At 38.8% G+C, this 16,471-nt stretch overlaps 1 protein-coding gene across 4 annotated transcripts; it reads left to right on the top strand.

Moving 5' to 3' along the window:
- The first annotated feature begins 2,147 nt into the window (after positions 1-2,147).
- pdgfbb (platelet-derived growth factor beta polypeptide b) lies at positions 2,148-14,410 on the top strand. 4 transcript variants are annotated; one of them, XM_058415138.1, is made up of 8 exons: positions 2,148-2,889; positions 4,123-4,197; positions 7,407-7,503; positions 9,287-9,349; positions 10,086-10,279; positions 10,650-11,640; positions 12,153-12,295; positions 12,517-14,410. In XM_058415138.1, exons 1-7 carry the CDS (start codon positions 2,821-2,823, stop codon positions 12,284-12,286), a joined length of 1,623 nt encoding a protein of 540 aa, XP_058271121.1. In that variant the 5' UTR covers positions 2,148-2,820; the 3' UTR covers positions 12,287-12,295; positions 12,517-14,410. The 4 variants fall into 4 exon arrangements, with proteins under 4 accessions (XP_058271121.1, XP_058271139.1, XP_058271130.1 ...); XM_058415128.1 differs by lacking the exon at positions 2,148-2,889 and adding an exon at positions 3,004-3,416; XM_058415156.1 differs by lacking the exon at positions 4,123-4,197 and having other exon boundaries at positions 2,149-2,415.
- The last annotated feature ends 2,061 nt before the right edge of the window (positions 14,411-16,471 follow it).

Genomic DNA, 16,471 nt, shown 5'->3' with positions numbered 1-16,471 from the left:
ACCTTTATCAACTGAGTTAAAAATCACAAATGTAGAGCCTAATATGTCAGAAATGCGTCACCATACATGCACTTCATAAGTATTTAGCTAGACATTTTTCTTTGAGAGAGAAGAGAGAGAGAGAGAGAGAGAGAGAGAGAGCATACTTGAACAATTGACTATATTGTACATCTTACAGATGAATGAAGCAGAAAATGAAATGGCACCAAGATAAAAAAGATGAGGAAAGGGCAGAACAGAAGTAACAGAGAGGAAGCGAGAGAGTCAGTGGGAGATGGAAAAATAAAGAGAGGAGTGAAAGGGCAAATGCATTAGAGCAGGAGAAGAAAAGATGAGAGAATCTTACAGCTTTGTGTTTTGGGAAGAAAGGGCGAGAGCTAGGGAATGATGGAGAGAGACGGACTGAAGGAAAGACAGAGAGCAACAGTGTGCAAGTGAGAAAGACAGATGAGGAGTCAGACAAGTTGTGAGAGATCTCGATGCTCTTGTTCACACTTGACCTATGTCCTTTTCCTCAGCAGCTCAGATCATCTCCTCACACACACACACACACAGTGCCATCATTTCTGTTGCGGTCGTACACAGTCTGTTGTCATGCTATCTGACCACAGAGCTCTTTTGTCCGCTTCTGTTGCAGCTACCCACACATTTTCCTAATGACTAACGATTTATCAGGATAAGAGGATTCAGCATTCTCCTGTCTCTGAAGCTCTGCTGTGAAATAATGCAAATCTGTGACTTTATATTTCTTTTCTTTTTTTTTTATTCACTCATTTCCAAATATTTATGATAGGCTGCAGTAGTAATCAATGCTTTTGTTAGAAAATGCATGTGCAAGGAGGAGGACATGTGAGCATTTCTCAAAATTCATGTGTCATTGGAACGATTGTGAGATGCGTGTGTGTTGTGGTTAGAAGTTTTCAGGGCTGTATACAAGAAATGCCTCCAAACACACTGTAAAATATTGTAGTGGATCATTGACGCTTTGAGAAGGTTTTGAAGACAGTAGACATCCATTCATCTTTTTTTATGAATCGGTATCAGTTCCTTGTTTGTTGCTAGGGCTTTCACAATTACCAAGCATAAAAGAGTGTGAAAGCCAAAACTTCACATTTCCATACCTAGATTGTGTGGAGATTGTTCGTACTGTAGGCCTCTCTGTATGCGCAACCTCTGCCTTGTTCCTTGTGTCAGTGAATCATTTTAGTCATTCAGAGATTCAGTCTTTCATTCACTTTTACAGCTGAGTCAGTGAGTTCAGTGAGTACCATTCCAGCTCATTCCTCAAAGATGATGATTTCCAGCTTTCAGAACATGGGCAGAATTGGGCTGCGTGTGAAAAAGAATTCTTCTACGCACCGACATACAAGCGCATTATAGAACAACACAGAACTAGCAAACCTCATTAGCTATACTGAAGCCTGATGTGGACTTAGCATTGGAATAATTTGGTGAATTGGTATGAACAAATCACTAAACTAAACAGATTCTGTTCACACTAATCTTGGAAAAGATTCAATTTTTCATCACTACTCAACATACAGGCCCAAGGGCTTTTGTGAAGATTGATGGCTTTCTAGATAATGACCCTAAATATACCTTCAAATAAACACAAAATGCTTACGGGAACAAAAAAAAAAAAAAAATCACCACTGCACTGGGCATCTCAGTCCACAAATTTGAATCTTACTTTGACATGTATGCAAAAAAAAACAAACCTGATTTGCATTTTAAATGGAAATTATTCTTGAATGCTTTAGGCTGCTGGGAGAATTAGATGCATAACTGACAGCCCTGCTGGGCAAATGGGAAAGGTTATAATATTTAAAAATAGCACTAAAGCAGTGTAATATTCAGATACACATTTTACTTGTCTTACTCGAGGCAATTGACCTTTAGCAACCACAGAACACAAGGTAATTATTCATTCATGTTTATGCAATTACTGTAATATTTTTTTCATGTATTTGTGTTGGGTTTTTTTTTATATTCTAGAATAAAAGGATGGTTTAGTATGCAGTATCCTCTGTGCAAAAATCCCTAAACTGCGTTTTTCCCCTCAGTGCACACACACACACACACACACACATACAGCCCTGCCCTGAAGGGGCGGGAAAGATAAGAGCTCACAGACTTACACAGAGGCGCTCGAGCTCACCGTAATCAAGACGGTGGGGTTGACACGCGCGCAGCGCCGCGGACTGATAAGCCTCCATGGAATAAGGAAGAAACGTTTAGTTTTGCTCCAAATGAGAGAGATACGAAGAAAAAGAAGTTCAAGTGAATCCTGATACGTCATGCAGCATGGAGTGACTGCTACTGAAAAAAGTATATAAAACTCTAACGATCAGCTCAGGGAGCATTAAGAGCAAGAATCTACATATTGGAAACTTATTAGAGACACTTTCCTTTGGAGTAAGTCTAGTCTAGGTTTCTCAGCATTGACATGTGCTTAATACTCTACTAAGAGATTCCTGAAGAAATCTTCCCTCCTCCGGATTTTTTTTTTTTTTGTTGTTGTTGCATTTAGTCTTCGTGTTTAACAGCTACTCGATTTAACAAACACACAAACTTTGCTCAGGGCTTCAGAGAGACCGCTGCATCCTCATAGTAAACAGTGTGGAGAATAGCCTGCGTGTTTGCTCACTGTGTGGAGTTTGGAGCGCGCGCCGCCGCTGATTACCACGCGCGCCACTGTGTTTCATTAGCGGCTGTGAGCTCGCGCGCCGCTGTCCCGCGCTCCGAGTGCTGAGAAGAGAAGAGTAAAGCAGAGCAGAGCAGAGCGAGCGGGCCGCGCGTGCCTCTCAATGCGGCGGAGCGATGTGCACTGGGCTCTGCTGGCTGCGCGCGCTGCTGCTCGCGGCGTGTCTGTGCTTCGGCGGCGCAGAGGTAAGAGAAGCAGCTCGAGACTGCTATCGCTTAACAGCATCCATTAAGTCTCTCCGTTAGCTACAAGATCCATTTTGCAATATGAGCGATGCTTTGCAGACTGCTAATCCTGGGCACAAACTTCACAAGAGTTTATACTACCTCACTGGTCCTCACTTGTTTGTTTTCGAGGCTTAGTATTAGAATCGATTCTGTACCGAACTGCTGAATCAGTATTAGATCAGGTTTGGTTTTCCGCATGTGATGTTACTTGGCATGATATACATCTAATAAGGACTTACTGCTCACTGCTATCACGCCTCTCATGGATTGTGTATCTTGGCAAATTGAATTGGTACATTATTAGTGACGTCAGAATCCTCAAAACTTCATATGGTTTCAGTGTGTGTGTGTGTGTGTGTGTGTGTGTGTTGCAAATGGGGTCCAGGAGCAATTTAATCCATGCCTCTGTCACTTCTGCCTCACAATACAACGACGGCCATTCTTTCAGCTATGCCAAGGAAATGTCTGTTTACACTGAGGAACCTGTGAGTCCCTGTGAACCTTGTTTTGCTTCATTTCACTCTGTTAAATGAGTTTGTATACAATTCTGTATGTAATGGGATATGTAACCACATTTATTAGATGACAGTCTATAAGACTTGAGTGACAGGTACTCACCACAAGGTTTATGGGAGTATCAGGTGAAATCAGAATATACACATTTCCCCATACCACAGAAGACATTTTTATGAAGAGCCGTATGATTTGTTGGTCTTGCCTGTGAATTTTATTCTTTCAGAACTCTGGAGTGAGTCTTGTAACTGGAGTTTTGTTACAGTGTGGCTGATTGAGGAGGAATTGTGTAACCCTAACCCTAACCCTAAAAACGACATGCCTTTTTTCATCGTTAAGGCAGATCCAGTGGCTGCAGGCAGTGTGTATTTTGCCTCTTTAACTACAAATGCTTCTGCACTTTGAGGTGAACTTTTAGGAAGTCCCCCTAGTAAGAACATACTTTTTTATGGTTGGAAGAAGCTTAGTGGAAAGACAAATTATGCGGTACAGTGACTGAAATTAAATGTGGGTATGTTTAGTAAGTATATATATATATATATATATATGTCAGCTCCTGTGTATGAATTTGGTGGTTGCTTAATTCATGTTCAATCAAAGTGGTGAATTGCAGCATAGATGCTAAAGGGGAAATTCCATGTGAAAAAAAAAAAACAACAACAAAACTTTTATTACCAGGGATGTGCTGAGAAGAGAACATTCATCCAGAGAGTATATGAAAACGTCCTGATTTCAAAATCCAGCTTTAACCAGGTGAAAACATGAGTAATATTTGATGGTATATTGCTGTGGTTTATATGGGAATGTGTTCTGTGTATGTCCATGCTCCATATCTAAATATAATGATCCTTCCTCAGTACTTTTTTCCTCACAGCATGCACCCCATTGTTCCTCTACAAGCGCAGTAGACTCCACTCCGAAATAATCATATCTGAATTAGAGTGACTGGCACAAATTGCTCCAAAACAAATTCAGATTCAATGGGCCATACATAATACAGTGTAATTCAGTTTGGTTTTGTCCATTCCGATGTCTTGTGTACATGTGTTTACATATTAAACAGACGCTTTTATTCAAAGAGACTTACATTAGGGATTAGCATGTACAGTATGTTTAGTTTGATAAACTCGTGTGTGTGTGAGCAGGCAGTAAAAGATGAGGTTATTAATATGTGTGTTGTTCTCTAATAGTGAAGTGCTTATGTAAATTATTTTCCTACTCAGATACCAAAATAATTAGATAGCAACCACAGTGTACACAAAAGTACATGGCATGATGTGTGCCAACTCAGGACCTTTTCCTGAGAATATTGAATGCAATGCTTAAATATTTCTGCCCACATTCTAATAAGAATCAGCAATAGCATTTCTATCATTTGGCATTTATATATGCTACTATAATAAGTACATTGTTTTTTCTCCCAAAAGTCTTTTTCTTATAAGTGCAGTTTTAAAATAAGCCAGTTACTACTTGACCCTTTTCTCCCCTCTATTCTCGTCTACCTACATAACTGTCCTTTTACAGCATCAGCTACAGGATGTACATTGTCTCATTTCTAAAAGAAAATGAAATAATAGATGCCATATACAGAATTTCCAGCCTTCTATTTTTAATACATCCAGGGTTTCAGGACCTGAGTGTCTCAGTCTAGTTCTAAAAATAAGTACAAACAAAAAGGCATATATACTAAAACTGATCTCAACTAAACAATCAGGGAAATATCATGTTACATAGTCGTATTATTTTATTGCACACTACTGGACAGACATGCTATAAGATATACTAAAATAAACAGTGTTTGATTTTTATAAGAAATCACCATTTAACCTGAAACTTTAAATTAAAATTTTTATTCGTCACAACCATACACAGTGCAACGTCAGACTGTCTGCATCATAAAAATAAAATAGAATAATAATTAAATTACAATAAAAATACAATTTACAATATACATATTCATAATACAAAACATCACATTATATTTATTTATATATTTACATTATATATAAAAATATAAAAAATATATATAATATAATATTAACATCCTAATATTATATTATATATATTTCTTTAATATTTTTAATTTTTTACTTTAACAATATATGTATAATGTAAACATATAAATAAATATAATGTGATGTATTGTATAATGAATATTTATCCAGAAGATCACAGCTGACACCTAGCTAGTGAATGCTCTCTAATGATATGTATTAATAATTTAGATGATGTTATCCAGTTTGTACTAACTCACACGTAGCTGGTGACCACTTGGTATCATCTAGTAGTTGTTGATCTTTCGGCTGCTCCCTACGTGTGAGGGGTCGCCACAGTGGACCGCACAACAACTTGGCACAGGTTTTATGCTGAATGCCCTTCCTGATGCAATCCTCCTACTTTTATCTGGGCTTGGGACCGCCACTGCATCCAGTGGCTGGGTTTTAGGCACTGAACCTGGGCACAATCAAACCCGGGCCTTCCACATGGTAGGGCAAGAAACCTACCACTGAGCCACCAGTGCTCTTTGTTATCATCTAGTAACAGAGAAAATTGTGCTTAAAATAAGCAAATTGGGACTACTGAATCTCCCAACAGAAAAGCCTTTGCTCTTGCTTCCAGAGAGTGAGTTTGTATCCTGATGATCTCTCCTGTCAATCACAGTGACATTAACCAATCATCAGTTTATCAGCTCATGTATGTGGAAGAGGGTGGACATCGCTTTCATCCCTGTGTGTGTTATAATGCATTGTGACTTAATATAAGCATAAGCAGTAGTTAGAATATCTGCACTTGGCTGGATTTGTGTGTCTTATGTGCTTTGTGTTAGCCCTCACCCTCCCTGATAGGGGCGAGCTGGCAGGTGAGGGGAATTGACAAAGATGAAATTATTGAGAAAATAAAGGGAAATTTTCACAAAAATAGAAAAATCATATCTTAGTGACTTTGCAGAGCTATATTTATTTGATATTGATATTGATTTGAATATTTATTTTTATATTTAATTGATATTTTATAGTTCTGTTGAGTTCTATTTTTTAAAAATAGAAATTATCTTAACTTTTGATGACCAAAATAATGAAGTCCAGTAAATCAACCTGCCAATGAAGCAGCTGTTATGTCTATATTCTGTATATTAATCACAGTCAAAAATAGTTTGTTTGTTTGTTTATTTATTTATTTATTTATTTATTTATTTATTTATTTATTTATTTATTTATTTATTTATTTATACATACACTTATTCATTCATTTTAATCAGTAATTACTAACTGAAGACTCAAATTACTGATAGGTAGTCTCAGCACCCAAATATTAAAGTAGTGCCTATGAGTCTATGGAGCTTTTTGTTTTCAAGCAGTTGAATGACCTGTCTGAGCCCCACATGGGCACATGCCTGAAGCTGAAGTGTCAACAGGTTTTAATGGACAACAGCAATTATGAGCACTCAGGACCACAGCGCTGAGATAAAGAGATAAGGAAAAAAGGGATCATGGCGCTGTATGCTGCTTCTACTTGCACTTGTGAAGTAATAAATCAGGCATATCAGTGATTTAGAAGCCAGTCCTCTTCATCTCTCCCTCTTTCTTACTTCACAGATATCTCTCAATGATATCCCTTCAATTCTTCATCTCTCCATCCCCCACTTCCTTCCTGCCCCCTTTTCCTGTCCTGTGTCTCCATTAAGTGCTGCCATATGAGTAAAAGTAATAGCCACCCAGTGGCCTCTGTCTGGACCCATGCTGTGAACAGAGTCCTTGTCCAGCTACAAGCACTGAGACAAACCAGCTTCCTCTAGTTACCTTTACACACGTGCATGTACACACAACCCAAAACACACACAGATATCCACAGAATAGCAAACACAAACACTTCTGTTCAATTTAGGGCTTTAGACAATGCTTTAGTTATACAATGTGTTAACAAGAAATCTCTCTCTCTCTCCCTCTCTCTCTCTCTTTCAGAGGGATCCTCTCCCCGTAGCTCTGGCTGAGCTGATGAAGAGCGGCTCGGTCTCCTCTACAGAAGATCTGCAGCTACTTCTGCTCTCTGACTCCGTAGGTAAATCTGCTCCTTTCAAATTCATCATTTTTTAAAGACCTTATCAAACCGGTCTATTCATGTCTATACATATATTTTAATTTAGTAACCAAATTTTTTTCTCTCATGAGCAAGTCCAATGGCTTTGTTACTTTTTGTCTGTGTGCCTTTTGAAAGCAAAGCCATCTTGTCATTTTGGTACCCAAGCATTTTGGCATTTGTTCTGAAAAAGACGTACAGTTATGGCATTTATTCTCACTTCAACATAACTGTTTTTGTTTTTGAAACGTAAAATGCATCTAGTAAAGTCTAATATTTCATGCTATTTTGATCATTACATTAACACGCTTTGCTTAATTTCCCATAACAGCAGCTTGGAGAGTACTTCCTGCTGCAAGACAAATCACAGGTTTCTGTAATAACAACTCATTCACAGTTGTACGGTGGATATTCCACATAATTTAACCAATAATCGTACACAGTTACAGAGATACTGAAGCTCTAGAGGTTGCTGAGAGGATGAGTCTTTATAAGCTGGAATGATACCAAGATCTAACTTGCTTCAGGGACATTCCACAAAATTAAATGTCACTATAAATGGATAAAAAGTATAGGTATACACGAAAAAAAAAAAAACTTCATTATGAAGTCCTACCACACGTAAATATTTACCCTCATTGTGTTTTATTACTCTTCTTCTTTTACCTCACACACACCATTTTCTCATGTAGATGGAGTCGCTTTGTTACTCTGTGCTCTTCTTTATGTTTTTTTCTTAGGTTATCATTCTGGTTGCTTATAACCCTAAACTTATTAGCTTATTATTTTACTATGAATGATTCATCCACTGTCCCTTTAAGATTTCACACTACGATACCGGTATCATTCATTGTTCACTTCTCAAATAAAGTGTTTCCCTAATAGATTTATGAAAGCAGATTATAGGCAGATTATATAAGGCTTCATTAATACATACAGTGATTTTGTCTCCAGTTGCTCTATGTCAGTTTTCCTAAAACTGGTTGCTATGGTAATAACTTTTATCAGTGGGTGGCACAATTAGCATTCCACGAGACAACGAATCAATTGCAATGTTGCAGCTAAAATAAAACATTTGGTGTTTGTGTATAAAATTCAGCAGTGTATATAAGTATTATATCATACGGGATTAAGGTGAAGCAGTGTGTGCTCTTTACCACGGATCACATGTGCTCGATTGTCTTCACTTCCATTGCTAGTTGCTACAGGGGTAGCGGTAGCTCAAGTGGTTAAGGCTCTGGGTTGTTGCTCAGAAGATCGGGGTTCAACCCCCAAGCTACCACTGTTGGGCCTTCATCCTCCCTTGCTCCAGGGGTGCTGCATCATGGCTGACCCTGCAGTCTGACCGCAACCCTTCAAGGATGGGATATACAAATAAGGGCTAATTACTTACTTATGGAGCAAGTTGCTCCATATTTGCATAAAGTTACACTTTCTTCAACTTTATTGCTTCGCTGGACATCTAGTCACTTTCTTTTTATGTTGCTCTCATTGAAAATAAACTCTCTGTTCACTTTGTTGCTATGTGTGAACGTAGCATAAGCCATCTAAACACACACACACACACACACACACACACAGAGTGAACCAGAGAGACAGATTATAACAGATGTTTGGAAATATTGTACAAGTGCTAACTGACGAAGGACATGCAGACTAACGAGAAGTCATAATAAATGTTGTAGAGATGACATCACTCACACCTATATGGAATTCATATTTATTGTTATTATTGTTATTATTATTATTATTATTTTTATTGCAGATGACGATCCAGAGAGCGACTATGCCAACAATACCAACAATCGGCTGCCAAGGAGCCTTCTGGGTAAATTTCCGACAGATTGTTATTTATATCTTGTTTTTCTTTCTCTGCTGCTGTTGCTCTCTCTTTCAATTTCACAGTTTTCCCTCACTTTTTTAAGCTACTGATTACAATTTTGTCTGGCAGTTATAAATCACTGAGATGGCTGACAATAAATCTTATGCAGAATCCTTGGATGTTGTTTTTAAAATCCATTTGGATCTAAGCTGATGACTGATGCCAGCTAGCTGCCTGCTTGACTGATAGTTCTGTGTGCGAGTGTGTATGTGCTTGTGCAATCGTGTGTGTGTGTGTGTGTGAGAGAGACTGGTGCCTTCATCTCAGTGATAATAGCCTCTCCATCACACTAAGCATCGTTACCTCATTCTCTGAATCAGCAAATCAAACCTGTCACTCACTGAGGTAGAGGTTGTTTCCAGGCAGCTGTATCAAATCACTGTCCCTGTCTCGACAGAGAAAAATGTGGAGTGTCCGTGTAATGTGGCAGGACGTTAGCGCCAGTGCTGAGTGAGCTCTTTTTAAGACAACTCACAGCACAAAATTTATTCTGAAGTACTTGTAGCATCTGTTATACCCACTGGCTACATCTCTAACTGAAAGAGCTTGTCCTCAGAGAGTCCTGTTTTCTAACTTCATCAGCATCGGCAGCTCACTTTAACTTTAATAATGTTCAGATCCGCAGTTAATCAGGTGGCTTGTTGCATAAGCATTTGTAATATCCCTGTGTTTTTCTCTGCAGATGCCCAGCCAGCACAGCAAGCCCAGTGTAAGGTGAGGACAGAGGTCATGGAGGTCACTCGCTCTATGCTGGACCGTAGCAATGCTAACTTTCTGCTATGGCCACCATGTGTGGAAGTGCAGAGATGCTCTGGATGCTGCAACACAAAAAACCTTAAGTGTGTAGCTGTACTCACTCACACACGCTATCTACAGGTACACACACACAAACACACACACACACACACACACACACATTTAAACATGTGGTTCCTGCCTATATTGAAAAACTTATCTAAAAAATAATTAATAATCATGAATTTAATATGAAGTAAATAGTCATTTTATCCATGATGCATTTGCCTCTATTTAAACATGCATACTAATGCTCACTTTGCTCTAGTGCTCAAAGCACATTGTCTGTATATCAATAAATGTACAGTCATAAAACCATCCACTTTTGCACTTGTAATACATCCCTTCCCCAAAACTACAGTAACACAGTGTTACTGTATTTATCATTGTGCAGTGACTTTTATTATAACATCGTAATGCGAAGCCTCACTCATTCCCTACTCTTGTCTAGGTGATGAAGATCGAGTATGTGAACATGCGGCCAGTTTATAATAAAGCCGTAGTCTCAGTTAACGATCACAAGGAGTGCCGCTGTCAGCCTGCTCCCCGTCCAGCCTCCCGCCGAAAGTCTACTGCACACAAACAAGAAGCCAGAGATCGCTCAGGGAAACCTCGCTATAAAGATGAGCTTCACCGGAGAGATGAGCTTAAACCCAACCAGAGGCTTAAACTGGAGGATCTGCTAAGCCACAGCTGGCTGCCTCTAGAAAATGGACAGGATGCCTGGAGCCATAATAAGACGCACCACGGAAAGAGCAGAGGTCATTTCCTTGGAGATAGGAGAAAGTATAACACCAGCTCCAACAGCAGCAATAGCTTGTCTTTTGAGAGACTGACAGAAGATGCAGGTTTACTACTACACAATGGAACTAGGGCAAGAGAGAGAGTGAGAGAGAAAGAAGCCAAAGAAATGCAGTTAAATAGTACAAAAAATGATAACAGGCTTAGTAATCAGTCATTAGTAAATGGAGTCCGTCCAACTGAAATAACCAATCAGATTCCTCCGCATAAACCGGAGGTAATACAATGTGCAGGCCACAGCAAGCGTATTGGGAGCAATCAAGCAAGCAGAAATGGAACGACTTCCCGAACAGAGACCAACCAGAATCAGCTGCACAGCGAAGCACCCGTTGGCCAGAGCAATCAGACTAAACCTACAGAGAACACAAATCAAAAGCAAGAACCTAGTACAAGGATTAAAGGAAATGACACCCCAGAGCTAGAGAGCACTCGAGAGGAGACCAAAAGCACATCCACTTTGCTGAAGCAAAGAAAGGCTTTAGAGGATGAGAAAGAAGAGCTGCTGTTACTTCACAAGCGTCTTGATGAAGAAAAGCACAAAATTGTCCTGAAAGCACAACAACACAGTCAACACGAGGACCAAAAACAGCACCAGATGCACCACAGACCTCAGCAAACCCACACAACTACACAACGGACAGGTAACAACACACAAACATGACAATATAGCAGACATTCCACATTCAATGAATTCTGGGGCATAGTGACTACGTCACCACCAATTTGGAGATAACCTCTTGTGTGCTTCCATGGCAACCATTCATGTAATGCGACAGATCTTCAATACAAGTTTCTCACTATAGTTTCAAGTGTGTTGGATTTTCTGCAACACAAATGAACCACATAGGGCAGATAGGGCAAAAGGTAAACAAATAAAAGCAAAATAGACATGACATGATTCCTGGTGGTGCATAGTATAAAAAATAGCTACTCATTTTTACACAATACCACAAGTACTCTTTGCAGAGCAGATCATCCTCACCTCTCACATTTATCCAACTAAACCGTCCTGTCAAGTCATGTAGACTGAGCAGATTAGCGGTTTTCAGGTTCTTGTAATGTGCATTAGTCATAAGTGTACTCATAGCTAATATTAAACATTTAGAACATATTTTAATCTGTTAATTATCTGTCTGTCTGTCTGTCTGTCTAGAAAGCAGAACACCTACCCCAGTCAAAGTGTCCACTCCACATATACACCCCCAACGGCCGCCTCGTCCACCAAAGAGATTGAGGAAGCACCGCAACCGCATAAGCAAGGCCGTCATGAGGGCCATGCTCATGTAGCATGTATAGGTGAGGTACACAACACACCCATTTATGCTTTACTCCTAGAAACAAAGGTTTCTCTCTAAAGCCTTCCAGTTGTACTAGAAAGCTAGAATAGTTAACAATCCAAAGAACACTTGAGGAAGCCTGTTTTCTAAGAGTATATGCCCATACACTGAATATTATTATGAAGTGTGATGAGCCATCACGTATGTAATTCCTCTCTTTTTCTGTTTTCTCTCTCACAGATGTTTAAGGCGCAGTACCTGTCCAAATTGTTGCACTATCCTGAATAATATAATTTATTCATGTCTTCCATTCCATGGAGATCCACAGCCTCTAGTACTAATCCTCATCCTCAGTTTCTGGGAGAGTCTGCACTTGGCAGAGAGGCAGAGCTACATTCCTACCATATTCCCTTGATATAAATAACAGTGATATTATTAAAGGGGACAGAAGACATTAAGAAGGTTTGCCCTGGATAAAGACGGACTCGACAAAACTGCTCAGATGTCCTTTTCTTAGGTTATGCTCCCAGTTGGAAACTTGCCATGACTCTGTGGAAGAATGAAACTGAGAGAGTGGGCATGGGAATGTGTCACTGGAACTTTTAGGGGAGAAAAGAGACTTGCCTAAAAGTCTGGAATGAAAAACAAACAAACACTGGACTTTAGAAGATTATTGGAATGAATGGGACTGGTCTGTGGAAATGCACAGAAAAAAGCAAAGACTGATCTAGAAGCTACCAAGAATTCTTAGAAAATGCTACAAAGCTTGTGCAAATGGAAAAGCCTGGTTTAGGAGATCTGTTGAGTAGATTTTGAACTAAATGCTGTCTGGAAATAAAAAATGGGTCTGGAGAAGATCTCTGAAAAAGAAACAGGAAAGACTGATCTAGAACTCAGTGGAATGGAAACACGGGTCTAGAGAAACTGAAATGGAAGAGATTCAATAAAAATCCTACCCATGTAGTTCCTTCAAGTGGCTTCTGGATTAGAAGTGCTGTACTGTGGAAATGATATCTGGAATGTTCTCTGGACTGATAAAGAGTGGCTTAGATTATCTGGGGAATGGAAAGACTAGTCTCAAATTAAATTGGAATAAAGTCCATCTTATATTCTCTATAGATTAGAAATAGTGGTCTGGAGGATCTAAATAATTAAGCAGACTTAATGCTCTCCTAGAAGTTTCTTAATAATAAAGACTGGTGCTGAAACTTGTCGTAAGGGAGACATACAGAAATACAGAAAGCTCCCATCCAGCTCATATTCTATCCAACTGACGTAATAAGTGTCTCTTCTAACCTTAATCACCAGAGCTAGTTTGAGTAGTTTCTGTTTCATAAATTTCCAGGTCCCATCTTGGACCCTTTACCTCTTCCTTTCCCTGTGGGGGAAACCTTAAAACCACATCATGCAAGATAGAGCACCTTTAAGAAGCTGAGGATTTTAACTAAGCGAAGAAACCTGGAGGAAACTCTTTTACTGATAGTGTGTAGTCATATCTGTAGAACATAGCACACAGTACAGATATGTCCGTGATGAGACATACTGGACAGCTTCACATGATCCAGTTGTGAGCTAGACATAGATTAACAGTAGTGTTGTCATTCATCCATTCATTCAAAAGAGAAAGGGAGAGAATAAAGGAAGAGAGAAGGGAATATAGACATAACTCATGTTCAGTGTTAAACAGTGTTTCCAGGATTTCTGGATTATTAAACATAAAACAATATTAAAGTCACAACCACTTAACAAATCACACGCAACACATACACACAACAACAATACTGTTTTACTTTTCGTATTTAATTTTCATATTATTTAATTTGACTGCTAACACTGGAAATTCTCAGATGCCGAATGAAGGCTTGCAGTTCTTTCGTATTAATATGGACCTCTTGAAATACGACGGTGCTATTGTAATAAGGAAACAGCTTTAACATTATTGTTATTTATTCTACTACGATTGCTTTGTGATTAGTTTCTCTTCATTAATTTTACTTCGCATTCTGTTAAAAGTGTATTTGTGTACCCCCCCCCCCAGTTTCCGATGTATGTGAGGCAGTGTTTTGCACCACAAAAAGAATATGAATAAAGAACTAAACTAACCTGAGCTAAAGTTTCAGGTGGGCAATTTGCATCTCATGATTTTTAAATGAAGGTAGAAATGTTGCACAATTAAATGTTTACAAAAACACACTCAATATGAAGTGTTAAATTGTATGGGATATTTGTTTTCTAGTGTAGTCTGCATGTCTCATTTTTAATTTTATTTATTATATATTATAAAGTTACCTTGACGGTGGTTTATCATTCACATTACATTTCCCTTTTCTTTATATTTTTACATAATAATTTGGCCTAACACTGAGCCTATATGACTCTTAAAACTAAATCTTACTCACTTCCACCATCTCTCTTTTCACCCCCGTCTATCTATCTAGCTTTCTCTCACTTATTCTTGTTGATTTTAACTAGACATTGTCCCACTCCTTTGCCCATTTCAGCAGTCACGCAGGAGTGTATTAGCTTTGTCCTAGCCAGTCTGATTAAAACAAACACTTTGTCATTATGGATGCTGCTCACCCCCTTAGCCTAACTCAGCCTGTTCTTGGTCACATGATTTGGTAAGTGCAATGAAGGAAGGATAAAAGATAAACGATAAAAGTCTATGCCAGATCATAAACTGCACTCTCTGTTTAAGATCTGTTGAGACTGTCTGCAAAATAATATTCTAATATCATGTCTCATACTTGATATGCATATATTTAAATAAAAAAAGGAAAAGCTTTTAAGTGGCAAATATATTAAGGCTAGAGTCTTGGAAACTCTACTGAGCCTAGGAAATCTTAATCATCTTAAGAATTATGATTAAAATGGTTGCTTTATAATCTTTCCCCCAGACTCAAGAAGGCATAAAAGCATCCTGGACAATTTGAGAGTCAGTATCTGATAACAAACCGAACTGATTAGGCTTATGTGCATTCGGTTATGTAGCTATTTAACAACATGATCATAGCCTGATATTCAAAATGAGTAATCCTGTCATGTTATACTTAGTTTGCAGAGATCTTTAGGTAGGTTGACTGTCTTTACTGCTTTATTTGATAAACTGTACTAGCATGATCTTTGCAGGCACAAAACCTTTAAAAAGTGGGCAAAAACTTTCCCACATTATTTTAGTATATGTATACAGTGGGAATCAAGGGGACAGTGTACAAGACAGTGGTGAGACCGGCCATGCTGTATGGTTTAGAGACAGTGTCACTGAGGAAGAGACAGGAGTCAGAGTTGGAGGTAGCAGAGCTGAAGATGTTCTCTTTGGGAGTGACACGGTTGGACAGGATTAGGAACGAGTACATCAGAAGGACGGCTCATGATGGACATTTGGGGGACAAAGTTAGGGAGGCCAGATTAAGATGGTTTGGACATGTTCAGAGGAGGGAGAGTGAGTATATTGGTAGGAGAATGTTGGACATGGAGCTGCCAGGCAGGAGGCAAAGAGGAAGGCCAAAGAGGAGGTATATGTATGTAATAAATGAGGATATGAAGCTAGTGGGTACAAGTGTTAAGGATGCAGAAGATAGGGATAGATGGAGAGAGATGATTCGCTGTGGAGACTCCTGAAGGGAAAAGCCGAAAGAAGAAGAAGAAGAATTATGTGATTTGCTGGTCTGTGCTGTATTTTTTTTAAGCATGACTCTTAATTTATTTGTCAAACTTGCATAATATATATTAATGCACAAAAAACTATAGCAGGTACATGAGGCCTGATTCCACATACAGCCAAAGATGGTCATGCAATGGATTCTGAATTATTCTTGAATTGTGTAAGACATTCTAGAATTGTATAAGCTTCATATGATTAGTTTAGTCTAGTTCTCTTGTGTTACATACAGAATTGCATAAATGAGTTTCAGGGGTGTGACTGCGCCATGTTTCAAAAGTATCTGGGTTTGTGGTTAAGGCGTTGGACTACTGGAAGGTTGTAAGTTCAAATCCGAGGTTCACCAAGCTGCCACTCCTGGGCCCCTGAGCAATGCCCTTAACCCTCAATTGCTCAGTTGTGTAAAAAATGAAATAAAATGTACGTTGCTCTCGATGAAGGCCAAATTCTGTAAATGAAATATATTTCTAATGTCTATTAAAAAATCTGTACTATCAAATGAATCAGAAATCTAGGTGATAACAAATATATTCA

The sequence above is a fragment of the Hemibagrus wyckioides genome, linkage group LG02 (genome assembly GCF_019097595.1).
Source record: "Hemibagrus wyckioides isolate EC202008001 linkage group LG02, SWU_Hwy_1.0, whole genome shotgun sequence".
NCBI lineage: Eukaryota > Metazoa > Chordata > Actinopteri > Siluriformes > Bagridae > Hemibagrus > Hemibagrus wyckioides.
Note: the sequence above shows the minus strand (reverse complement) of the source record. Positions and strands in the feature narration are given on the sequence as shown.

Coding starts and splice junctions, on each gene's coding strand:
- pdgfbb (XM_058415128.1), top strand. CDS start 3,306: ATGGGGTCCAGGAGCAATTTAATCCATGCCTCTGTCACTTCTGCCTCA. Junction 3,417..4,122: donor CTGTTTACACTGAGGAACCT/GTGAGTCCCTGT, acceptor TTTTATTACCAG/GGATGTGCTGAGAAGAGAAC. Junction 7,504..9,286: donor TCTGCTCTCTGACTCCGTAG/GTAAATCTGCTC, acceptor TTTTTATTGCAG/ATGACGATCCAGAGAGCGAC.